This window comes from Primulina eburnea, chromosome 14 (assembly GCF_022965805.1).
Source record: "Primulina eburnea isolate SZY01 chromosome 14, ASM2296580v1, whole genome shotgun sequence".
Taxonomy (NCBI): Eukaryota; Viridiplantae; Streptophyta; class Magnoliopsida; order Lamiales; family Gesneriaceae; genus Primulina; species Primulina eburnea.
Window position 1 is genome coordinate 4,153,318 of NC_133114.1, and position 27,406 is coordinate 4,180,723.

At 34.5% G+C, this 27,406-nt stretch overlaps 1 protein-coding gene, 1 long non-coding RNA gene and 1 pseudogene across 2 annotated transcripts; 2 read left to right on the forward strand and 1 right to left on the reverse strand.

Annotated features, from left to right (window-relative positions):
* Positions 1-12,057: 12,057 nt before the first annotated feature.
* Positions 12,058-14,250, reverse strand: LOC140812843 (uncharacterized). The gene is made up of 3 exons (XR_012113765.1): positions 12,541-14,250; positions 12,372-12,454; positions 12,058-12,129 (listed from the first exon to the last, which is right to left on the reverse strand). It is a non-coding gene; the product is annotated as an uncharacterized lncRNA (long non-coding RNA).
* Positions 14,251-19,288: 5,038 nt separating this feature from the next.
* Positions 19,289-24,713, forward strand: LOC140811102 (uncharacterized; annotated as a pseudogene).
* Positions 24,714-25,481: 768 nt separating this feature from the next.
* On the forward strand, positions 25,482-26,543 carry LOC140811103 (uncharacterized). The gene has a single exon (XM_073168979.1). The coding sequence runs from the start codon at positions 25,482-25,484 to the stop codon at positions 26,541-26,543; it is 1,062 nt and encodes a 353-aa protein (XP_073025080.1).
* Positions 26,544-27,406: the final 863 nt, after the last annotated feature.

Below are 27,406 nucleotides of genomic sequence, written 5' to 3' on the forward strand. Positions count from 1 at the left end.
CCAACAGATACAACATATATCAATGTTGTTCATACAAAATCATGTATATAATGTATGAATACTTCACAATACATTTTCAACATAATCATAAAAGAACAGTTACATGTTACAATCTCATCAAGTCTGTCCTGGGTCTGTCTCCTGGTCTTTACAACCAGATGGTTCTGCTCCATAAGATCTCCGGAAGCTTTTCTGCGGACACACTCTAGCAAAATGTCCTTGCTGTTTACAAATGCGGCAGTTGCCAAACACTCCTCGGCACTGTTCTGTGGAATGTCTTCCCCCGCAATTTCTGCAATAAATGCCAGTATAACTCGGACTAGAACCGCTAGAGCTAGATGAACCGCTCCCAAATTTCTTGAATTGCTTCTTTTGAACTTTCAACATCTCTTTCTTTCCTCCACTACCGCTGCCAATCTCGATTCTGGAAGGCAGTTGTTGTGGTATCGGTGTTAGAAGAACATATGAAGCTTCTTTTTGTCTCATTAGAACGGTTTCTGCTCTTCTGGCTCGATTCAGAGTATCAGCAAAATTACTCGGTTGTTTCACAGTTACCAAGGTGCGTATTTCTGGATTCAAGCCCTTGATAAACTGATCAGCTACAGCTGTATCATTTCTAGCCACTTGCAGACCAAACTGTAACAAGGTAAAGAAATGGGCCAAATATTCATCAATCCTCAATGGACCCTGCCTCAAATTTGCAAATTCTGCTCTTTTATCCTCTCGATATGATAAAGGTACAAACCTTTGATAAAATTCAACCTTGAAAAATTTCCACGTAATCGTGAAACCACGCTGTACTATGGCTTCCCGGTTTACCAGCCACCAACTCCTAGCTACTTCCCTTAGTTGATTCCCAACCAGTTTAATTCTGCACTCGTCTGTGAATCCCAGAAATTCAAACAGCATTTCGATCTCCTCCAGCCAAGTCTCACAATCAGCTGGTGTCTCAACACCCCTCAAAATCGGTGGTTGGAATGACTGAAATCTTATTATCTGTGTTTCCATCAGAGTTTCAGACACATCCATCTGATCATACGATGTACTACCCCGTTCTGGAATTCGTCTAGGAGGAATATCTGATAATCACAGGTATTAGTAATAACAGGAGACAAATCCGTCTCACTCCCAATCCTGATCAGCTTACCTCTGATCAAGAATTGGTTCTGATCCCGTTTCATATAATACATATTACCAAATCATCTCCGATATCCAGGTAACATGTAGTTTAATACACAGTAACAACATACTGAAATCTTAGCAGATACAGTGTTATTTCAACATTATATGCATCTCTATGCCATATAAATCTAGGCAATAAAACATAATATCATGCTAGCATACATATAAATCATCAGTATATGAAATCACATGCTAGCAATCACACGCAGGGAAAGAAAACTCAATCTACCCCGCTCATTAACTTTTATCTCAGTGCTAAGGAACCTACAATTCAAGGACCTACAGCTCTGATACCACCTGTTGTGGGGACCCGGACGCTAATCAAGTTCTTAATCATAATTGGGACTAATTAATCAATTAAAAACAGGGTCTAATTTTTTTTTTCTTTTTAAAATGCGGAACATAGTGAAATCAAACCATATATACATATCAGTATATAAAATACAAGTCCTGTATTATAAACATTTATTCAAACTAGGGTTTGACAACTACTATCAAGTGTTCAACCCTATCTCTAGTCCAAGTCCCGTGCCACCACTCTAATCACGATCTCTCTCTTCATCTCCTGGACCCTGATCCTGTCCCACCTGTTGTCAAGTACACATACAGACAAGACAACAGCCGGATAAACCGGTGAGAATATACTCCCAGTATAAATCAACGAAACATGCAATCATATAAACGATATAAAGCATGTAATCAGGTAACAGATATATGTAACAAAGTCTGAAACATAATCAATATCAAACTGTCGGCAATACTCGTAGCTACATCATTCAGACTAGACTCAATCCTATTCTAGGGATCCCGATTCCAGAAGTTGGCATGCATATAACGACTAACAGTAACAGAAAAGACTCCAGTTCTATCCACGCCGATATGGTATCGATCAACAGTAATAGAAAGGACTCCAGTTCTATTCTCATCGATACGGTATCGATTACCAGTAATAGAGGAAGCTATTATTCTATCCACATCAATATAGTACCGATTAACAGTAATAGAAGCAACTCTAATTCTATCCACATCGATATGACATCGATTAACAGTAATAGAAGAGCTACTAATCTATCCACATCGATACAATACTGCTTAACAGTAATAGAAAAAGCCACCATCCTATCCACATCGATAGCCAAACATCCAGTGACAGTCTTTGGCACAACCGCCAATACACAATCTTATGACATCGTGCAATGTGCCCGTGGTGATCCCACCACTAACGGCACTTCTGTCATAAGACTACTCGTCTAACACCTGCTGTCTAAAATCAAGAGAACAAGTATATCAATCAACTCAATGCAAATATCAATGCAATAAAGTAAAGTATGTGATTTAGGGAAACCCAAGTCTAAACTGACTCAAGTCCATCTCCCAATACCACATTGACTTATACCTTTCTTTCGTCGGTTTCTGGCTCAGTCAAAGTCCTGAACTCACAATCTGTCTGGTACTGACAATATCAATAATCTCATATCAATATACGAGTCAATTCCATAACAATCTGATCAATCTGGATTTAATTCAAAATCAACGGTATAACGGTACAATTTTAATATCCCCGTCACTACCAATTCACCAGATAACAGTTAAAATCTATAACTCATATCCAATACAATCCGTAATCCCGTCACAATTCAAATCTGTCCAGTATAAATCAATATACTCCAAAAAATTCATAACAATTCCATAATCAGTCTGTTTCTTAATCTGACTTCGATTCTACGATGTCTAACATGTCAAGAACATCATATATGAGTTCCATTCAATTCTGACGATATCATAATTTTAAATGATACCAGAAATCAATAAAACTTACGTCCAGTAATAGCTGTCGACTAGAGGAATACCGTACTACGTCCGGATTTAATTTCTGATAACCAAATCAAATTTTCGATCGAAATGAAGTTGGGAGACTTTGCAGAGGAATTTCGTGTCTTTGTCTCTGAATTCGAAGTCAAATACATAAATATATATATCAACTTTGCATGAGAATCAACGTGGCAACCTCTCCAAATTTTTGCCCATTTTCTAAAAATTTACGAAAATGCCATCCAATATTTACGAAAATGCCATTGCCATCCCATAATTACGAAAATGCCATTGCCATCCCATAATTACGAAAATGCCATCCCATTTAAATTAAGTATTTTTCCACTTAATTACAAAAAAAAAAAAACCATCAATACGATTTTATTTTCGGGGTCTCACAACAATGATAACATCTCGGGTCTTACACTCTCTGCCCACTTTCTCAAATTTCACATGTACTCTTATTTCGTGTCCCGATTAATCCTTTCATAATCATATCAAATTTATAACTCAATAATTACAGATTACTAGGATTAAATTTCCGGGCATTACAATTAGGTAAGTCCATACCAAAAATTGATCACAAAATTTATCTAGTTGTTTTTTCTCTAGTAAATTCTTTCTTTTAATTTGATTATTTAATTTTAATTCATTACATAGAGCTAAACCCTCTTGAATACAAGTATTTATTAAATTTTCATAAGTATAATTATCATATGGAATATTTATATCATCCTTTCTTAAAACTTTTCTAACCCTTTCAGCAAATAAGAAAGGTAAGCCATCTATAAATTTGGCTTTCCAAAGACTATTATTACAGTCTGGAATCTCATATATTCTAGATAAGAAAGTATCTTTATACCATCTAAAATCAGTAAGTGTTTTACATTTTAGATTACTTAATAAAGTTCTAATTTGTTCACTATTATCAGTGAATTTTCCAGTAAAGTGCTCAATCATAGTCATTATTAATGAATAAACTACATTTTCTGATTGAATATTATTCTCCAATTTTATTGAATTAAAAATTTCATCTTTATGAGAATAATGTAAATAATTATCCCACCAACCTTTAAGTTGGCCAGTAAATCCTGCTATTCTCATTTTAGCAATATTTTTGTCAGTATTACTTGAAGTTTTACACACAGTGCTATACATAAGCATTCTGTGAGCAGTATTATAAATCTACTTATCACTAAAACCATCAATATTCCACTCATAAATACTTTTTCCATTATAACTATTGGAAAAGGTATATTCTTGTTCTTCAAGAAGAACATCCATAGGAGTGGGTCTATCATAATAATATCTATGTTGGGTAGGTCTATCTGCCCATTTAATTTTATTAATTTCTTCATCAAAAGAATTATTAATGTTTTCAAACTCTTCATTAAGAGTATTTAAATTAAGATTTTTAAATTTTTCTTCTAATAATTTTTCTATATCAGAAACAGAAAATTTAAATTTAAAATCTTTTATATCAGGAGGGGATTGAATAGAAGAAGTAGCAATAGAGACAATATTAGTTTCTGGTTCTTGTATATGAACATCTGGTTTAATCTGATTGATAGCTAAAATAATTTTATCAATCCGATCTTTTAGAGAATTTATCTCTTCTCCTATTATTGTAAGATATAAATTTGTATAATTTTGTTTTTCAATTATCTGATTAATATGTTTAACAGTTATTTGTAACATATCATTTTCAAATAATTTTGAAAAAGTAGTAAAATTTAAAATTTTATTATTCTTCTCTATAATAAAAGATTGTTGAGGAGGGTAAACAGATTTTTGAATCTGACCCGAAGAAAGTTTATAATTTCTTTCAAGTATAGAGATATAATCTATAATAAATGTTTTAAAAAACCAAGGAACAAAATGAATTAATTTATTCTGGTTTTCACAATATTTATAAAATTCTGAAATAATAAATTCAAATTCTTCTTCAGAGAAACTTTTAAAATACCAATCTCTGAAAGATTCCCATCTGGGTAAGTAAAATTCTGCATTAATTTTGGCTCTAGCAATAGAACCCTTAGTAAAATCAATTTTTGATTTACTATCCATTAAATACTAAAATTCATTTCTGAAACAGTATCAGTTTCTTTAACTTTTTGAAAGTTACTTTTATTAACAATATTATTTTGATTTATAATTAAATCATCTACTGTATCAGTAGATTCTAAATCTTCTCTTACTTGAGAAGTAGATGCTCTAGAAGTTTGTGGTATATATACCAAATAATCTAGAGGTGATATAAAGGAATGACTAGATCTTGATCTAGCATAAACAGAAGAGGGTAATAATCTTATTTGTTCATTATTAAACTGTATTTGAACAGATCCTTCATTAGTTTGTATAACTTGTTGTAAATCCCTATTTATTATAGGATTTCTAGGAACAGCTTGTTCAATTATCCAGTTTTCTGGAAATTCAATTTCTTCCCATTTTATAGATCTATGAGTTGTAATATTAGATATATTAATATTAGTTTCTATAAGAATAGTTTCATTTAATTTTTTATCTATTCTTTTACACATAGGATTCAGTGTAAATAATGGTTTATAATAAATACGATAACAGATACATATAACTTCTGTACCAGGAGTATAATTATAACCATGAGTTTTAACATTTAATGTTAAAGAATTTAATATATTAATATCAGACAAAGATAAAGATAAAGATAAATTAGGATAAACATCAAAATATACTGGACCATGTGCCAGACTAGATTGAATTATTCCCATAAGGGATTGCTTCCAATTTAAATTTCTACCATCTCTTAAAGCTGCTATGAAGCTTTCTGGTAAACCTTCTAAAGTTAAAGGTCTAAAGGCTATTTGTATTAAACCTATATGAATAAATTTATAATTCTTCCTATAAGGTAAAATATCTTTATTATTCAATAATCTAATAACCATTTCTTCATTATGAAGAGGTACCTAAGATTCTGTAGTTTTAACTACTTGTTTAAAACCAATTTTTTCAAAAGTTCCTAACTTATAGATCATTTTAGATTCTATTTTAGGAATAGTCCATTTATTCAATAAATCTAAATTTTCAGTTAAATCATATTCTTCATTTAAACTGTTTTGAACAGTTTCTTTTGAACTGAAAATATTCATTTGAATAAATGTGCTAAATTATTAACCAGACTATTTCCATGGCTCTGATACCATCTGAGGCTTTCATAAAGTTTATTCCCGATTTTTTTAAAAAAAATTTCTTTAAAATGATTTAATTAAAATACTTTTAAGGAAAACTGAAATTTTGATCTTATATTATTAGAATCGGATAAATGTTGAGCTAATTTCTTGAAAGGCTTGGTTAAACAAACTAGAGATTAGAATAGTGCAAAAAAAGTGTATTGAACTTAGTGAACCAAAACAAATAACTGTATGGATAAAAGCCTAGGGTTATTAAGGAAAGAAAACAAATAAAATGCAAGGCAACAAATTTGTTTATGGAATTTTGAATATTAACTTTCTATGTTTCCCTTCGTCCTTGGCAAGAAGAATTCAACTACAATACTTTGATCAATATAACTTATTGTATAAATCTATTTCAGCTCGGTCAAAAACCTAATGAGCTGAAACTTCTCGAAAACTCGAATCACGACAAATATTTTGTCCAGAAACAGACTTCGACAGTTTACAAATAAATTAACTACACAAATCAGCTGGATTACAAAGATAATAAGTGAGTAAAATAAGGTGCACAAATATTGATCCTTGATGATCAGATAATTTGTTGTTTAATGTGTGCAAGTAGTTTGAATATAGTTCTTGAAAGAGACTATAAATTCTTGATCACTTGTAGGTACAACAAAATGAAACTAAAAATACCTCTGATGCCCTCAATATTTGACCGTGCTCGAGTCCTATGCCCGGCCGATCATCTCTCGTCTCCTTGAGAACCTTGGCCGAGCCCAGGGTAATGCTCGGCTAGCTGGGTAGTGCTCGGCTATCTCGGCCGAGCACTGTGCTCGGCCGAGCAGATAGCCGAGCCCTGTGCTCGGCCGAGCTGGTGCTCGGCCGAGCTCGGGGTAGTGCTCGAGCTCGGCCGAGCCCGGGATAGTGCTCCGCCAAGCCCCGGTGGCCGAGCCAAACCATTGGTATTGTGTCCAATTAATCCGGAGCGAGCTCTTGTCAAACACAGATGCTTATGTTACGAATCTCAAGCCCATGTACTCTGCCTATATCTTAATAACTTTGTCAAAAATAAAAGGCGTAAATGAGCCTTGAATATGCCAGAATCTCGCCGTGTGATTAGAGACGACAAGGGATCAGGCCGGAATTTCGCCATGTGATTAAAGGTGGCGAGAGATCCGGCCCTAACTTGCAGTGATTGGAGAAGAGTTTAATTTTATAAGGAAATTTACCTAAAATAGACTTCGGCTCAATATGGTAAGAAGTCCCCTCAACCACTATTAATATCATGTACATTTTCATGGTGAAGGGCATTCAGGATATAAGACTTTCTTGAGAATTATTTCAGATATTGCATTCTCCCATTCCTTTTTCCAAAACACAAAAATCCAATCGAAAAATCGGAGTGATCATGCCGAAAAAATTCTCGGCACCTCCCAATACCTACTAGTTTCATACAAGCCGGTAGTGTTCCATCCGCCCCGGTCCAAACATTGTTGATCTAAAGTTCAAGCTCACCAGACCGAACCCAGGAAAGATTTGGTATCATCAACCTCCTAAATATCGGTTTGAAGCTCAAAAAGGAAAATAAAACAAAAAGAAGTGGCATTAATTCAAAGTCAAGTCGTGATTTCATAAATCAGAGAGGTGATCAGGGGAATAAATAGAGAAAGTCGAAATATTTTAATGAAGGAAAGGATTCTGTATTACACCACTACAAAAAAAAAAAAAAAAAAAAAACATGTTTTAAAAGAAATTTGGACCATTGGCGACGAGAGAGACGAGCTTGGGGCCTTGACCCAATTCAAACCCATCAAGGGCCTCTCAAGTAAAGAAAGAAAATTAAAAAAACCATTTAGCGACCGTTTGTTTGTAAATCGTCGCCAATATAGCAACAGCTTTAGAAAAATTGTCGCTAATTGGCGATGGTATTATTTACCCGTCGCTAAAAGCTATTGCGACGGTTTATTAACCCGTTGCTAATAGCGACGTGTAATATAAGATGTCGCTAAAAAGATCGGCGACAGTTTTGTTACCGTCGCTATATAGCGACGGTTTAAAGAAACCGTTGCTACATAGCGACGCTGCTTTTAAAACTGTTGCTAATAGCAACAGGTTTGTTAATAACCGTCGCTAAATTCCTTTATATTCGGCCCTTTCCACCTCATTTTTTCACTACGGTTTCTTGTCACGATTCTATATTGACGTGTTTGTGTCTTCTCCGGCAACCCGTCTTCCCGGTTTTTAGGTATCAAAATCGAGATTTCATATTTTGAATCTTATATCTTGTTCAGATTATTATTTTTTAAATCGCATGTCCGTCTTCCCGGTTTTTAGGTATCAAAATCGAGTTTCATATTTTGAATCTTATATCTTGTTCAGATTATTATTTTTTAAATCGCATGTCAATTAATTAAGTGTGGGAAAATATTTCAGATGTGTTGATTATGATATATAGTTTAATTTGTTTTATTGCATGTATTAAATTTTTGAAATTGGAAAATATTTCAGATTTGTAGATAATGATATATAGTTTAATTTGTTTTATTGCATGTAACGAATGAATATTGTGTTGGTGTAGAGTCGTTTGTAACATTTGCATTTAGTCATGCTGAATGTTTATTGAATGAAAATATATGTTGTTCTTGCAATCGAAAAAAATGTCAGAACAAAATATATTTAGATGAAAATACCGTTAACTAGGGTTCTGGGATAGAGATCCTCGTGCGATCGCCGGCCAGCAAGATTTCCTCATTCGGGTATCCTTCCGCTGATTTTGTCATCCACAATTACGAAAGCGCGCGTAATTTGAGAAACAATTGGCTTTGGATTCAGACTCAGTCTGGCTTCCATGTCAGAATATTGCGCTTAATCTTGATGTTTTTCAAGACCAAGTGAATTATTTCATGGTAATAATTGATTTTTTAACGTTACATTTGTTGTAATGAATTTGCAGAAGACATAACTGGAAAGCGACACACAGGAAGATGAGATTCTTGGAGACATTTGGCATTTTGATGACGATCTTTGGGGCTGGAAAACGAGTTAGGTGTTTTGAATAAATTAGATGAAGTTTTTTTGTTAATTTAGATTTTATTTTTTTAGTGTTATTCAAACAAAATGAAGTTTACATATTGCATGTTAACACTAAAAAATAAAATCCAAATTAATAAAAACTTTTTATTCATTTATTCAAAACACTAAAAAATAAAATCCAAACATGTATGTTATTTATTGACATTTATGAACTATTTGGTTTTTGTATTTTATGACATAATTTAATATTGTTGTTCGGTTATTTTATCGAATTGTTTAATTGTTTTATAGATTATTTACAAATTTGAAAATATTATTGATTTTTAGATGAGTAGATGTGATTATTTATAAAGGTGTACAAATAATTTAAAAAATAAGTATTTTTTTTAATTAAATTATAAATTTAAATTTTTTTAATTTTTTTATAGAATTAGCGACGGTTTTAGGTTAAAACCATCATAAATTAGCAACGATTTGCCGACGGTTTTGCTTGAACCGTCGCTATTAGCAACGGTTTTTGAAATAATCCGTCGTTAATTAACGACACTGACTTTAGGGACGGTTTTAAATTAGCGATGGAAAAAACCGTCACTAAGACCAAATTTTTTTTATAGTGTCGTTTCTTGAAAACAATCTTGATTTTTTTTTTTTGTTGCTTTTTTTGCGCATCATTGGAGACTAACTCGGCGAAGAAGAAGACTCGGGGGCGTCTAAAAATCGAGATGAAGAAAACAGAGAGCAAAAAGAACTTGCAAGTGACATTCACGAAGCGCTGGAAGGGTCTGTTCGGAAATGCCGGGGAATTAGCCGCTCTCCGCGGTTCTGGGATAGCGATCCTCGTGCGATCGCCGGCCGACAAGATTTCCTCATTCGGGTATCCTTCGGCTGATTCTGTCATCCACAATTACGAAAGCGCGGGTACTTCCTATAACTACAGTCCCTCAGAGGGAGACAGCACATACGCGAAGAACGAGTATTTCCAGGCCGTGACGCGATTGGAAGAGCAGAAGATGATCGAATATGCGGCGAAAGAAATCTCTACTGGAGACAACAGAAAGTTTTGGTGGGATGAAGAGATTGAGGGCATGGAAATGCACGAATTGTAGGAGTACGGCGAAGCGTTGGTAAAGCTACTGGAGAGAGTGACAGTCAAAGAGATGGAGGTGGCCAAAGAATCAGAGAAACAGTAGGCTTTGGATTCAAATTCAGTCCGGCTTCCATGTCAGAATATTGCGCCTAATCTTGATGCTTTTACATACCAAATCAATTATGTCATGGTAATTATTGATTCTTTAACGTTAATCAAACATTTGAACTTGATTACTTTAGCGTGTTTTTTCCCTTACATTTGTTGTAATGAATTTGCAGAAAACATCAGTGGAAAGCGACGCACAGGAAGAGGAGATTCTTGGAGATGTTTGGCATTTTGATGATGATATTTGGGGCTGAAAAACGAGTTAGGTGTTTTGAATAAATTGGATAAAAAGTTTTTGTTAATTTGAATTTTATTTTTTAGTGTTAACATGCAATACGTAAACTTCATTTTGTTTGAATAAAACTAAAAAAATAAAATCTAAATTAACAAAAACTTTTATCCAATTTATTCAAAACACCTAACTTGTTTTCCAGCCCCAAGGATCATCATCAAAATGCCAAACGTCTCCAAGAATTTCCTCTTCCTGTGTGTCGCTTTTCACTAATGTCTTTGCAAATTCATTACAACAAATGTAAAGGGAAAAAACCCATTAAAGTAATCAAGTTCAAAGGTTTGATTAACGTTAAAGAATCAATAATTACCATGAAAATAATTGATTTGATCTTTAAAAGCGTCAAGATTAAGCGCAATATTCTGACATGGAACCCGGACTGAGTCTGAATCAAAAGCCAATTGTTTCTCTCATTATTTGGCCACCTCCATCTCTTTGACTGTCACTCTCTCCAGTAGCTTTTCCAATGATCCGCCGTACTCCTCCAATTCGTGCAGTTCTATGCCCTCAATCTCTTCATCCCATTAGAACTTTCCTTTGTCTCCGGTAGATATTTCTTTCGCTGTGAATTCGATCCTCTTCTGCTCTTCCAATCGCGCCACGGCCTGGAAATACTCATTCTTCGCATCTGTGATGTCTCCCTCTGAGGGACTGTAGTTATAGTAAGTACGCGCACTTTCGTAATTGTGGATGACAGAATCAGCCGAAGGATATCCGGATGAGGAAATCTTGCCAGCCAGTGATCGCACGAGGATCGCTATCCCAAAATCGCAGAGAGCGGCCAATTCCCCTGCTTTTCTGAATAGACCCTTCCGGCGCTTCGTTAATGTCACTTGCAAGTTCTTTTTGCTCTCTATTTTCTTCATCTCGATTTTTAGACGCCCCCAAGTCTTCTTCTTCGCCAAGTTAGTCTCCATCGATGCGCAAAAAAAGAAACAAAAAAAAATCAAGATTGTTTTCAAGAAACGACACTACAAAAAAATTTGGTCTTAGTCATGGTTTTTTCCATCGCTAATTAAATCAGCGACGGACCTTAAAACCGTCCCTAAAATCAGCGTCGCTACGGATAGACCGTCGTTAGGAAAAAAATGTCGCCGTTTCTAATAGCGACGGTTTAACCTAAAACCGTCGCTAATTCTATTAAAAAAATTTAATTTTTTTTATAATTTAATTAAAAAATTACCTATTTTTTAAATTATTTGTACACATAAATAATATCATCTACTCATCTAAATCAATAATATTTTCAAATTTGTAAATAATCTATAAAGCAATTAAATAATTCGATAAAATAACCGAACAACAATATTAAATTATGTCATAAAATGCAAAAACCAAATAGTTCATAAGTGTCAATAAATAACATGCATAAATATAACAATATTTACAATGAACTCCTCCCAATACCACGGTCGTTGTTCTTCAGTAACATGCTTCCATGAATAGGCTTCGTCACATGTCTGCCACGAAAACTGAGCAGTAAGGAACCGCATAACCTTGTTGTGCTCCGACATAAATATGTCATGAATAGCCTTCGTCACATGTCTACCACGAAAACTGAGCAGTAAGGAACCGCATAACCTTGTTGTGCTCCGACATAAATATGTTATTGAACTTTTTAAAATTAGCGACAGCAATTATATAAATTGATTTAGCTATAAAATGAGAATGAAGAAACAAAAAAAATGATTTTATAACTTACATGCCATCTGCGACTCATATCAGAGTACGGCCTTCAGCCGAAGGTGATCCGTCTTGTTGCTCTGTCATATATACATACAGAATCTATATATGCAAACAATTCAGTAATTACGTGCACAAAATAAAATATATTTTATCAAAATTACAATTAAATTATAAATAAACTCAACCTTATTCACTTTCGTCATAGATGCCATGAACATCGTCGCTCGAATACTGGACCTCTTCTGTTTCACTTTCAGTGCTGTTCAAATCAATTTCATTGTCGTATATAACATTAACATCGACAAGATTTTGAGACGTCAAAAGAAATTGAGTTGCAATGTCATGAGGTCCACTCTCGTTGTTTTGAAATGCATCGTTTGCATCAATTTGATCATGCTCAGTATTCGACTAAACATTAGTGACATAAGCTCGCTACGTAGACTACTCACATACATCCAATCTGATCCAGCTCTCTTTGTTGTTGGATAAGTCAAATACACAACTTGTGAAGCTTGCGTAGCAAACACAAATGGTTCGTAGTATCCCAGATTCTTTTTTCGATTGACATCAACAATTTTGTACTTTTTGTGTATGCGTGCACCCAAGCGAGGATGAGTATCAAACCAGCAGCACTTGAAAAGTACAACTTGTTTCATCGGTAAACCTGAGTATTCAATTTGTACTATTTCTTCAATTTGGCCATAAAATTCAGTCACATGTCCGCTACTCTTATGACCACTCACTTGTAGTCCTGAGTTACTTGTAGCTTTGAACAAAGTATCATGCACGGTGTGAAAGTTAAATCCATTGATACAATAACCTCGGTAAGTCTGAACTTTCATCAAAGGACATCGTGCAACTTGTTTAATAATTGGATTTTCAAATTGAACATTCGACGAGTTGGCCTACGAAAAAAGTTTCAAACTTTAAATTGCATTATTTAACAGTTTATTGAAATATGTAAAAAAAAAAGTAAAAATTGTCATTTATACATATTGACGAAATCATTGAAATAAATTGGTTTGAATATACGCCTCGACTGAAGAGTCATGCATCTCTGGATTTTCCATCGGATGTAATTCTCGTACATGCTGCAATGCATTTTAAATACAATTAAAAATTTGAAAGGAGTGTTTATATAATTCAATTAATGTTATACACAATACCTGACAAATGACTTTATTTCATTACATTTGAGTAAAATATATGTCGAAACTGCATGATATTCTTCATTTGTTAGCCATCGCGATTTTGTAGCTCCAATCTTCTTACCACGAGTGTGGAATATTGAAAGAAGTTCTGAGTTGTTAGTGTCAGCGTGTGATTTCCTGACTTTTACCAGTTTTCCGCTTTTTAATGTCTGTTGAATCACTGAAGTAATGCTGGCAGAATATAACACCCTCCTTAACCAAGTATACATTGCATATTGAACCCTCTACTCGTGCCTTGTTACGCACCATGTTTTTCAATTTCCATAAATATCTTTCAAATGGATACATCCACCTAAATTGTACAGGACCCATGATGTGTGCTTCATACGGTAAATGTATGCATAAATGTTTTTTCGCGGGTCTAGACAAGTCATTTTGGGCATAAGCAGTCAAAACCGCTTGTTATATTATCAATCTTTCTCCTTCTGTGGCGATTGATCTGAAGACTCCGATGGAGATGTGGACCGGGAAGCCGACAGATTATTCTCATTTGCATACATTTGGAAGCCCGATGTACGTTCTGTACAATGAGCAAGAAAGATCAAGGTTGGATTCTAAATCCCGAAAATATATCTTCTTGGGTTATGCTGATGGAGTAAAGGGGTTTCACTTGTGGGATCCTACTTTTCACAAGCTTGTCATCAGCAGAGATGTTATTTTCGAGGAAGATAAAATAAAGGGAGACAAAGGCACGCCGAATTAAGAAACTACTATTTTTTAGGTGGATCTTGAAAAGAGAGCTATTATATTTGGTAAATATCACTCATAGATGCCTAAAAAATATTGTCTAAATCTTCGAACAGTTGTATTGGACAATAAAACTACGGAGTCGGTTTAAGCAACATTAATTACATTATATATATAAATATATATATATAATGTATGTATATTCATGTGCATGTTTCAGACATCATATAAAACATAAACCCCCTACACAAAGACAACATGAACATGAATTAAGTAGAATAACACTTCTCCTAATTTTATATTGTCGCATATGGAGAACCTGCATGGGAGGAAGAAACTTGCAATGGGTCGTCGCAAGATTGAAATGAAAAAATATAGAAAAAAGCAAGCTTGCAAGTCACGTTCACCAAAAGACGAATAGGACTATTCAAAAAAGCCAGTGAATTATGCATTCTGTGCGGTTCGGAACTCTCCATTATCGTACAATCTCCGGTAAAGAAGTTTTACGCATTCCACAGCCCATCTGCGGAATCCGCAGATACCAAATGTAATTAATGTTTGCCCCACCATCCCAAACCCACGCGGGTCGCTCTGATACCAAATGTCACGGCACAGCCCAACCTACTTGTGATATTGTCCGCTTTGCCCCGAGGCCTCACGACTTTAAAACGCATCACAACGGGTTGGTACACGCTCATTTAAATGCCCAGCATATCTCCCGTGGTTTAGCGATGTGGGATTTCGCCTAAGGGCCTTGTCAACCCCTCTTTCGGGACTCAGCGTCCTCGCTGAGGTTTGCCCCACAATCCAAACCCACGTGAAGTAGCTCTGATACCAAATGTCACGGCCCAGCCCACTTGTGATATTGTCCACTTTGGCCCGAGGCTTCATTGCTTTAAAACGCGTCACAAGGTGTTGTTACACGCTCATTTAAATGGCCAGCATCTCTCCAGTGGTTTAGCGAAGTGGGATTTCGCCTAAGGGCCTTCTCACCCCACCTTTCAGGACTCATCTTTAAATGCCCCGCAACTCTCCCGTGGTTTAGCGATGTGGAATTTCGCCTAAGGTTCTTCTCACAAAATCCAACATCGCTAAACCATGGGAGAGATGTTGGGCATTTAAATGAGGGTGTAGAAACTCCTTGTGATGCGTTTCAAAGCCGTGAGGCCACGGGCCAAAGCGGACAATATTACAAGTAGGCTGGGCCGTGACATTTGATATCAGAGCGACTCGCATGGGTTTGGGATGGTGGGGCAAACCTCAGCGAGGACGCTGAGTCCCGAAAGGGGGGGTGAGAAGGCCGTTAGGCGAAATCCCATATCGCTAAACCACGAGAGAGATGCTGGGCATTTAAATGAGCGTGTAGCAACCCCTTGTGATGCGTTTTAAAGCTGTAAAGCCTTGGGCCAAAGCGGACAATATTACACACATCTCCATTTTTTTAATAAAAAAATACAAGAATAATAATAACAAAAACAAAAATATAATTTATAAAAAATATTATATTTTATTTTTTCAAAAATATATAAATACTCACAAATAAAATCCATGACTAGTCAAATAATAAATCATAAAGTTCCATTAATTTAACGGGAAAGGGTTCGGAATCCCAGCCACCCACCTGTGTGGCCAATTACCCAAATCGACTCTTTGTTTGAAGTCAACAAATTACACACACAGAGATACGAAGGGAAGAAGGGTGGTGGGGATGGGGGAAGCCGGAGGCAGATCTGTCGAATAGCGAAATTTCAAACAAAAGGGCATCCTTCTTGATTCTTGCCGCTCTACAATACTTTCTTCTCAACATACATTTACTGCTGAGGTGCTTGCCACTCCCTTTCGTTGTATCCACATATATTTACCACTCTGCAAATCTTGCCTCTCCAATTGTGCCGGTTTCGTGAAAAACTCGTGCAGAAAACTAAGGGACACACGGAGGCCACTGTGTGTTTGTTTGTCTTCCGTGTGAAAGAAAAAATAAAAAGAAAATGCTGGAATTGAGGGGATAATTTGAAATATAACCTTCACACAATAATTTTTTAGATTTTTGACCTTCTAACCATTTTAATTTGTAAACTAACCTTCATTTAAAATTTTTATATGAATTTAGTCAAAATTACCCTTACATGCTCAAACATTATTATTCTAACCTAATTACTCATTTACTCTAATCTAAAGGGCGTGTATTCAATCATGGAAATTTAATTACTTTTATGAAGTTTTGTAGAGTTTAAAAGTTTAGGGGTATTGAATATAGACTTTTACAATCAATAAATAAAATTGTAACCTGATTCAGTAAATTATTAAAATAATCTAATCAAACCAACCCAATTAAAGATAAAATATTGGCCAGTCCTCGCTCAGTGGTACAAGTTGCTTGCGATAGAGATGTATTTATGTTAATGATTTTCTGTATTCTAATTCATGTATATAAATTTAGAGGGAAAGTCTATTAAAATATACGATTTGAGCACAACTAATATATATAAATATAATATATAATATATATATATATATATATATATATATATATATATATATATATATATATATCAGGAAACTGTAGGAAAAGAAACAATGTATATTTTATGAACTAATACATTGACTTAAAATCAATGTATATCACGTAGTTGTGATAAGCATAGAACTTAGGAGCTTCTTTCTTAAAATTCTTGTTAGTCCTTGTTTGATTGTTTGTATCACACATTATCATTGTCTTTAGATCTTTTTACTTCTTTTGGACAATATCTAGTAAAATGTACGTGCGTGTGCTTGTTAGCTTCTTATTACCGTATATTTTATATCTTATGCATACTCAAGTAATACTTACAATGGGAGATTCACAAGCAAAATATAATGTGTGGACGACTGAAGAGAGTAATGAATTGCTAAAACCCGCAATGCGAGGATGGCGTGATAAGAATGGAGTATTTAACAAAAAAACTGTGGAGAAAAAATACTTCCTGCTCTAAACGAAAAACTTGGATGTGAAAAGACTATTACACAATAATTGAATTGTGATTTTGATTTTTATAAATTGAATTATGATTCATTTTTCATAAATTGAACATATTTACATTTTAAATAAGTAAAATTTATTTACACTAAAAAATTTATTTTATAAGTGAAGATATTATTTATGTCAAATAATTACTAGTTCAAAGTTTACAAATGTCTACAAAAATCTTGCAAAAAATCCACAAAAATCCATGGAATTCTTTTTACAAATCTTTGAAAGTCTATAAAAGTAAATAAAAATCTATCAAATCTACGAAAATCTATAATTTTAAAAAAGTCATTGAAAGTCATTAAATCTCTATATTGAATATACCCCACTAAAATATTGATTTTCCCTCTTCTACGAATCTTTTTTTAGGCACCTTCCCTCCTATTCTCTATCATTATCTCTTTTCTCATATTCTAGATTATTTTCTTTCTTATGCTTTCTTCTACATATCTTTCATAACGAAAAAGAAAATAGTCCGATATCATTTGCTTATCCCGGGTAACGATTATATGTATAATTTCTGTTATTTGTTTACTTTTGATCATTTATGTTATTTTTGTTCATTTGTCTGTAAACTATGTGAAAAAGTGAAAAAAAAGTAGAAGAAGTGAATTGCTTTTATATTTATTTATTTTTTTAAAGAATAAGATAAGTACTGATGTTATAGTGATGAAGGTTCTTGAATTTTAATATTTTATTGATTTAAGACAAATTATTGATTTTTTGACGCCCTCTTTTATTTTCATGGCTTATTTGAGAATCACTTTCTAACGAAACAGATTTTGGGCGTGGATACGCAATATTCTCTTTGGTTATAACATAATTCAGCTAAATTTTTCTATCATATACTAGAGTTTTTATAAAATGATCCTGGAGTTCTATGTGCCTCATTTTTCTATGGAAGTCTGTATTTTTAGTCATATCTATTATAGACATGCTGTGAGAAAAATTGAAGTGCCAGTCGAATTTTGTGATGAATTTTCAAGAATTGTTCTCAGCAAAATTGCTTCACAAACTACATTAATAGCTGCAAGCCGTACAGTAGTCCTTGTTATCGTAAAATTTTTTAAGATATTTTTTTCAGAATTATCAAATAATAAAATAAATTTTGTATTAGTTTTTTTTTTAGAAAAAAAAGTTCATACATGAAATGCATAGATAATTTTAATTTTGATTTTCAATTTTTTTTTTATTTTGAGTGATGCATTTTTTTACTTAATAATATACTTCTTTCTTTTTTTCTACAAGAAAATGACGCAGGTCGTTGTGTTGTTCCGATATGATGGAAAATGGAAAAATAATGAGCGAGAAGAACCTGAATGGTGCTCGGGGTTGAATGGTGGATATGAAGCCATATATTTTGATGACGCTGAAGTAACCATGTCAATGCTGAAAGATCAAGTATACGTGAATTGTGGCTTGAACAAAAGTGAGGTTGAATTAAAATTCAGTTACTCAACACATAATTGTGATCATATTCTTGGTCCGATATATTTAAGAAGTGAAAAGTGTCTGTTGACCTATCTATTGCTTGGTGATACACATCATAGGCCTTTACTTCACGTGGAAATTGAGAAGAAAGTTCAAGTTATTTGTGACAATAATGTTGATAATGAATATTCACATGGTCATGATGATTCTGGTGGTTCTAAATTTCATATACACATCGATAACAATTGTCGTGATGATTTTGTTGATTCTGAATTCAGTATACGTCGAGATAATGATCGTGCTGGTAATATTTGTGATGATCTCGGTGATTATGCTAATGGTGAAGAACTTTATAGAGATGACCACTTTGATGGAGTCTTTATAGTAAGTAATGATGCAGTCGTAGAGTTAAATAGAAGAACATGTCGTTGTCGAGTTTTCGATATTGATAGACTTCCGTGTGCACATGATATTGCTGCTGTTGGTCACCATGGTATAGACATATATGAATTGTGCTCACATTATTATACCACGAATGTATGGGTTTTGGCATATACGGATACTATTTATTTTATTCCCCCCTCTGAAGAATGGAACATGCCTGCTGGCATTGATTCTCTGATTGTACTACCTCCTAAGGTTAGAGTTAACAAAGGGAGAACAAAGAAAAAGGTGATTCCTTCCGTTGGTTAATTTAAAAGTAGAAAGATGAAATCAATAGTTTAATATATGTATTTAATTTTTTAATTATTGTTAAGTTGGTATTTTGGAACTTACACGTCCATATTTTTCCTTTGTTTCAATGACATGTTCCTTTGACATTTGAGCTAATGGGGAAGAACATACATGCTGGAAATTGTTATTTTTTTCAATATCTTTGGTATTTTTGGCATCTTTATTAAATAAGCCAACCAAATACTTCATTGCATCTTAATTTTTTTTCTTTTTTTCTCTATTTAAATGAAAACTTGAAAATGATTATCTTATACGTTTTGTATGGTATATCGTAAACAAAAGAACACAACATCATTTGTGATTCTAGTCCGTTTCTTTTCAAAACATATCTGTTGACATTTGTAATTTTTTTCAAATTTTAAACAAAAGCATTCGTTTCTTATTAGATTTATGTCAAAATGATTTTTTTATTGCATTTAAAGAAAAAACAATAACTTAATTAAAAAAATAAAATCATATATCTTTTATTGGATTTATGTGAAAGTGTAAAGAAGTAACAACTACATAATTAAAAAAATAAGATCATATATCTAACTGAGAATCAAATGGAGGTTATATTTTTAAATATATCGGAGAAAGGGGAGCTGCTATCCGAAGGAGGTAGGTGGGGGTGGATTTGGGCTTGGCTTGTGTTGACGGCGGGATTGCAATTATTGCCTTCTATCAGGTAATTCTTGCATTTTTTCTGATTCTTTTGGTTTGATGGATGTGTGTTTAAGTTTCATTAATCATGAGACTGATGGGCTTTTCTTGTAGTATCACCATCTTGTTATTGTGGAAGAGTGCATCGCTGGGACTCTAAAGTGTCTTTGACATATTTTTTTAGAAAAAAATTCTGCTATCATCGGTTTCCTTTCCTTTTTTTGTGTTTGTTGTCTATATTAATATTATTGTTTTGGTTTTATACTTTGTGCTTGTAAAGGGGACGGTTTAAAGTATTTTCTTGAAATTTAGTTTGGCTATAATTGTGGCAAGTTATTGCATAATTGGAGCAACTCTAGGCTTCTTTTTAAGCAATCAGACATGTCAATCCAATTTAGTAGCTGAGGATCAAGGTTTGTGAATTCGAAATATAATTTCTTTTAAATTTGTGAATGATTTCTGTCAAATCCAAGTTAAAAGCTCAGTTTCAGCATAAGATGTTTTTGGCTTTTTTTGATAATGCATAAATGGAATGCTTGAATATTTTCCTGAGGTTGTGAACCTTAAAATATTGAGGTGAAAGATTTATCTAGGTTTGTTTGGTTAGAGATCATTATTTTCTTCTACGAGTAATGATTCTCCATGAAGCAATTTTTTTTGCATGAAATCACTGATGCAATTCCATTTATAGTCACTGCAAATTACATGGAGTTGCTAGCTGTTCTTGTTGGATGGTGAGTTCTGAGGTCTTCAATGTGAATGACACACAAAACTGACAACTTTGTCATGCAGCTAGTTGATGAGTATTGATACAGTTGCTCAACAAGTTATTCTTGCCATTTTTTGATGATGTTACTGTCACATTGTAAAATATGCCTATTGTGTTAGCAACGTGATTAATGAGTGCACCAGTGGAAACATTTAAATTTAATTTCTCGTGGTAAGACTTTTTTTATTATCGGTATTTATTTGCTAGTTGTTTGCAACATTTTAGTAAAGTGTTTTTGGTTTTATGGGTGCAAGCTTCTGAAGATTTATATAATGTTGAATATTCTTTTGCTATATTTACTACTGGTTGCTGCCTTTTAATCTTCTCTATCAACAATAGTGATGTTTTTTCAGCATTCAAATGAAATGATAAACTTCAGTATTGATTTCTGATTGGTTATTCCCTTATCCATTGTTGCAGATGATAAGAATTCATTTAAGGAATTCACATCTTGGGTGGACCGCCCAAAAGGTATGCAGTTACTTCACTTTTATAAACCCCTTGGTTACTAATCCTTTTGGCAATAACATGCAATTTGTATACGCTACCACAATAAATGGTTTCTCTAAGTTACTGGGTACCATGTGCTAAATGGGAATCGGTAATTTTGTTTTACTTTGTCAGTGCTTTACTCAATCACTTCACTTTTATCACAATCACCTCAGTGATTGTCTGCTCCTAACTACAAACTCTCATTGTTCAATGTTTTATAGGTGCAACCCTATACCTTGTTTTTCTAATGCGGAAATGCTATTTTTTTTTTGCGTTGTGGTTGAGATATTGGGATATGATCTAAAGGTTTCATGGCGCAAAATTAGCTGAACTTTTGTTTTGTTCGAGTCTCTCTGATAGTTCTTTAAAATGTCAGGTCTTTCATCTACTGATTGGAACATCAAATTTTGGTGAGAATTACTGGTTTTTTATTGTTGTCATTTCAGAGGCCTTTGCTTTATTAGATTCTATATTAGCTCTTTGATTGCGGTCATCTGTTTGCTTTTTCATTAGTCCTCATTGACAATGTACTGTAAGATATTTAGGTCCCCTTTTATTTCTATTGCAGTTGTATGCCCTTGATGTGGTTTTCTTTAAAAAGTTGTGACAAGTAAAAAATGAATTATGTCGAACTTGTAACAGCAACCAGACCACTGCTTGCTTGGAGTTCCCTTGACGATAACATTTTTATGTTACTGCCTGCGATGATCATGGTTTTCATTGGATTCTACACATGTTTTATGATAGATTTACTTCATTTGCTTTTGCATTGTTGTTGACTACCAGTTTTCAAGTAGCTTTCTTGTTTGGCCTTTTTTTGCTAAATTGAATTGGAAATTATTCGGCAGGTTATTTGCTTTATTTTGGGTTAACTCCCTCGCTGCTTGTAAGGATTGGCTTTTCTGGTCACAGTCTTGTGTTTTCATTATCATGGGTATGCAGGTTACAACTTACAAGGCTGTTATTTGGATTCTAAATTTTTACATGTCCGTGGTTACCCTATGTGGGTATTTAACCTAGAGATATTATTTGTTTGCAGCTTTTCCCAAAATTTTGTTTGTTGCGGCATTTCTTCTACTCTTGTCATTTTGGTAATTTCTTTTTCGTGGGAATGTATATAATAGTGTCTGATACATTCATAATCTGGCGTTTTGCTCTTGCATGTGTGATTAATGCAGTGTCTATATAAAAAAAGACAAGTGTCATATTAAATATGTTTTTCATGATTTCCCATGTCTTCTGTTTTTAATAATATATGCAATACATTAAGTTGAATTATGTTTATCTCAAGAGGTAAATCTCACATTTGCACAAAAACCTAGCTTTTTGAATACGCTGACCAACCATTATCGTCTTAGTATATGAAGAGTTTGCATTTCACTACAGATCGGTCTTAGTTGAAACTTGTGACTTACAGGGTGGACCTTTGCCATCAAACAAATGATGATGAAGAAGAATGTAGCTCCAGAGAAGCCCTACTGGAGAAGATCAGTAAAACTGATTATAGTGCCAGTAGTTGCTGCAATTTTTGCACCTTTCGGTTTATTGAAATAGGAAGTCGGCAAAAAGTTGTGATTCTGGTACAGATACAGTTTTTCGCTTGTGTTAGCCGTCATTTTTCAAGAAAAACTCTTTGGTATTAATATTTTATCTTATCCAATAACAAATTTCGACCAGGTTACTGTTTTAGTCACTGCAATTATGGTTGCATCTTCGTTGCTGATATGGATTGGGATGGGAAAGAATCCTATTGACTCCGTAGTTGTGGCTCATGCATGTATGCCTTTCATCTTTGTTATCCTCTCTTACTTGTACTGATTAATTAGACTATGTTATACTCCTCTCTTGCTTTATTATGATGCTGATTGTAAAGAATTGCTTGCATCTCAAGTAAAATGATCATTCTGTTCCCTGGACATAAGAGAAAAAGAGGGGGGGATCTAAAGGGGGCGTTTATGAGAAGTTTTTGAAACTTTATATTTAATTTTTCTAAAAGCTGAAGTCTTGTACCCGCTCTCTGTCTTATGTTATGACTGTCCTTTGGTTTTATTTCTTGCAAATTTTATTTCTGGACAAGTTTAACAGAAATGATCTCCTGAGGCTGCCCTGTACTGAACACTGGCATCAAACTATGCTAGCTTGATTGATTATTTCATTTGAAAGTAGATGATCACAGAGACTAGTTTCATATTTGTTTCTGTTGTTAATGTTTAAATGGAAATATAACACGTCTCTATCTCTCTTTAATTTCTTTGGGAATCAAGGATTGACAAATGGAGATTTGTAAACATCTTGCAGGTGTATGTAGATCTCATTTCCATATCAGTTCTTTTACTGGGAATCCTTGGCATGCTATGGTAAGCACCTATAGTACCAACCTTTAGTTTTCACATTTGTCTTTCTTTCTGCAAGTTCTAGAGATAATATGGATAGTAATTTTTTATATACCATATGCATCTAATATATGAAAAATTAGCTAATACAAGCGTAATTCAAAAGCCGCTTTTTTACAAGTTGGGGAAATTGGGCGCAGCGGGATAAATGGAATCCACACATCAGAAATGTGGAAGGTAGCTACTCAAATCTTATTCACAAACTAGCAATAGGTTCGCCATGCAAATAAATAACCTTTTGTACATGTTGAATTTTGAGAAAGTTGTGACTTGAAATGTAATTGGAGTAAAAGTTATTTGAATGAGAATTTTCTTATAGTTTTGAATGTCTTAATTAATTTTTTGTGAATGAACGAACGGCTTGATTATGTATCCATTCATTTGTATCTTTGTGATGATTTTAGTGATAATCCAATTGTTTTCTCATAATATTTTGTTGCACTCTTCTACATACGTACAGGTTGCTGGTTTGGCCATTGTATGTGTTGTCAGGTTTTACATCGAGTGCTTCTGTTGCTCTTGCTACAAATATTCCTGTAAGTTCTTGTACAGCAGCTGTTGTATCACTGGCATGGGAAACAGATGGATGGCCTCTATACAGCTCGTCTGCAGGTTTTGTATTTATTTCATAGGTAGAGGTTTTATTCCAGGTTCATCAGTGCCCTCAGCCTTCATCCTATTTGAGATGAGAGAGCTACCACCTCCGCTCACTACTAAAGAATAAGAGGAATCGAGAACGTTGGCTTTTATTAGCGATGGTTCAGTGACGACCCACCCACAACACTGGATTACTTCGACAATTGTGCAGAATCAGGTTCTGATAATGACTTAATTATGGCTTCTTTATGTGTTGTGTTATGTTAGATGGAATGATATTTCGGCGAATTGTGCTCAACACGGTTGGAGGTTGTCTCTCGGTCAAGTTTGAAAGGAATATTGTATTCCAAATCCATTTTAGATATTATTTTGATTTTGCACTTCTAGACAAATTTAATAGATATAATTTTCCCGATATTTATTATATCCTATCATTAGGAATGAGGAAAATTATCTATAAGATATAAGGTATGGTATCTAAATTGAAATTTGATTCCTATTAAACTCTAGTTTCCTTGTTTATAGTTGTGAAGGATCTATGAAGATCTAGGTCAAAAGAGAGACTATATATACAAGGGTCCATTCTCAATACGGTGTGATCGACGGCCGCAGGAGTGTTTACTTGTGAAGACTTGCATACAAAGCACGTGAGTTCGTCAGTCAAGTGACTGTGTTGCTGTTTGGTGTTTCATACACTCAAGAACAACACTGACGCAGAGTGTTGATCGAAGAGTGAATTCAGTTGATTTTAAGCAAAACGGTTTTATTTCATGCATCTAGTTTTTAGGTGGTTTATTTTGATGCATGTTTAATTCCTTGGAGTGTCAAGGGAATTGATTTTGATTTTTTTTTACTAGGATTGTTTTGGTGTAAACGATTGATATAATTGTTCTAGTGAATTTTTGCCATGAGGCGTTGCACAATTCAAGCATTCATTTGTTGACGTTACGTCCATATTAAATAACAAATTTCCGCTGTTGTGTTGTGTGACGTGTTGACAACACTGAGCACAACACTCAATTCTGACATACAAGTTTTTAATATTTGTTTCCTGACAATTAATGCGCAACAATTCCTTCAAGTGGTATCAGTGCCATCATTTGATACACTAAGTGTTTGATTCTTGTTTATTACTGTTTACAGGAAATACACTAATAGCCTGATGGATCCACTAGTGTCTAACACGGTTTTTAGACCACCAGTCCTAGATGGTTCGAACTATGCTCTCTGGAAAGTCAAGATGAGAATGTACATCAAGTCTATAGAAGAAAGGGCATGGCAACGAGTCTTAGATGGTTGGTCCCCACCAAAGATAGTTGATGATGATGGAGACAGTCGAAGCAAACCTGAGAGTTCCTGGTCAAATGATGAAGTTCAAACCTCGAACTTCAACTCCAAGGCGCTAAATGCTATATTCACTTCTGTTGATATCAACATGTTCAGTCTCATCACCAACTGCATTTTCGCCAAAGAAGCCTGGGATGTTCTTCAAAAGCACTGCGAAGGATGTGAGAGTGTTCGCAGAACCAAACTCAGGATGCTGACCTCTAAATTTGAAAGTTTAAGGATGGAGGAAAACGAGACTATTATGGAATATGATCGGAGATTGCGTGAGATAGCAAATGAGGCCTTTAGTCTCGGTGATTCTATGTCAAATGAAAGACTGGTTAGCAAGGTCGTGAGATCTCTTCCTGAGCGTTTTAATATCAAAATATGTGCTATTGACGAATCCAAGGACACTTCTAAGCTTAATATGGAGGAGCTAATCAGCTCTCTCAGAACATTTGAGCTGAATCTAGACCTACAGAAAAGAGATACTGGGAAGGCTGTTGCCTTACAAACTACGAATGATTCTGTGAATAATCTAATTCAGGAGGCAAAGGACTCTGATCTTGGCGAGGAATCAATCTCCTTAATCACAAAAAAAATTGGTGACTCCCTAAAAATAATGAGAGATAAGAAGAAGATTGTATCAACATCAAGACCACAGTTTGTTTCTTATGAAAGAAATAAAATAACTGCATCAACACAAGGGAATTTCAGATCGAGAAATGATTCATCAGCTCGAACAGAAACAAAGAAACTTGATTCAGTCCAATGTAGAGAATGCTCTGGATTTGGTCATTACGCAAATGAGTGCGCAAATCGACTTCGTAAAAACAAAAATATGGCAGCTACACTGAGTGATGAGGATCCTGATGATGATTTTGAAACCAAGGAATAAAACCTACAAACTTCAGGTCAATCCCTTTGGTGTTGCCGCTGGTGTTGCAACACCAGAGCGCAACACTGCGTCAGAATCACTGTGTCTCAATGCCAACTCTCTGGAAGTTTCAGAAGCTCACAAAATTCAGGAATCTGACCAATAAGAGCTTTCTATTGAAATTGTCCAAAGGATGTATGAAGAACTCTATGATGACTGGCTCAAAAGAAATAAGGCTTACTCATTACTGTCAAAAGAAAACACTGAGTTGAAGAACAACTTGTCTCGTCTAGAAGTTTTGTTAAGCAGAAAGGATCTTGAACTGTGTAAAGTCAAAGATGATTTTGAGAAAGCATCAAAAACTCTTGCCAAATTCAATACAAGCTCATCAAAACTTGACGCAGTACTGTTATGGGAAAGGACAGCAGATCTGGACTTGGTTATGTTCCATGTATGTATGAACATGGTGAGTCGTCTGACTCCAGTGTGAGGACCACAGTATTTGTAAAGGGTGCAGGAGTCGATGCTGTCACTAAAACAGAAAATTCACCAATAAATACTGCACAAAGCTCAAAGCCGGTCTCTGAACAGACGCAGAAAACATCCAGTTCAGGCTCCTCACCACCAAAAATTCATTCCTCTGCAAAGATGGCTCAAAGCAAGATGCATGTATCAATCTCAAATCCCAAGCAACGAAAGCATCATTTCATCTGTCACTACTGTCGTAAGACTGGGCACATCAAACCTTTCTGTTACAAACTCAGAACTGACTATCTCAGGTGGCATACAAATCAGGTGTTGCATAAGGTGTTGTCCAACACCATTTCCAACATCACTTCCAAAAGTTCTTCCACTAAAAAAATTTGGGTACCAAAAAAAGTTAT

What these genes read in the sequence shown, in the direction of transcription:
- LOC140811103 (XM_073168979.1), top strand. Translation starts at nt 25,482, where the DNA reads ATGGATCCACTAGTGTCTAACACGGTTTTTAGACCACCAGTCCTAGAT.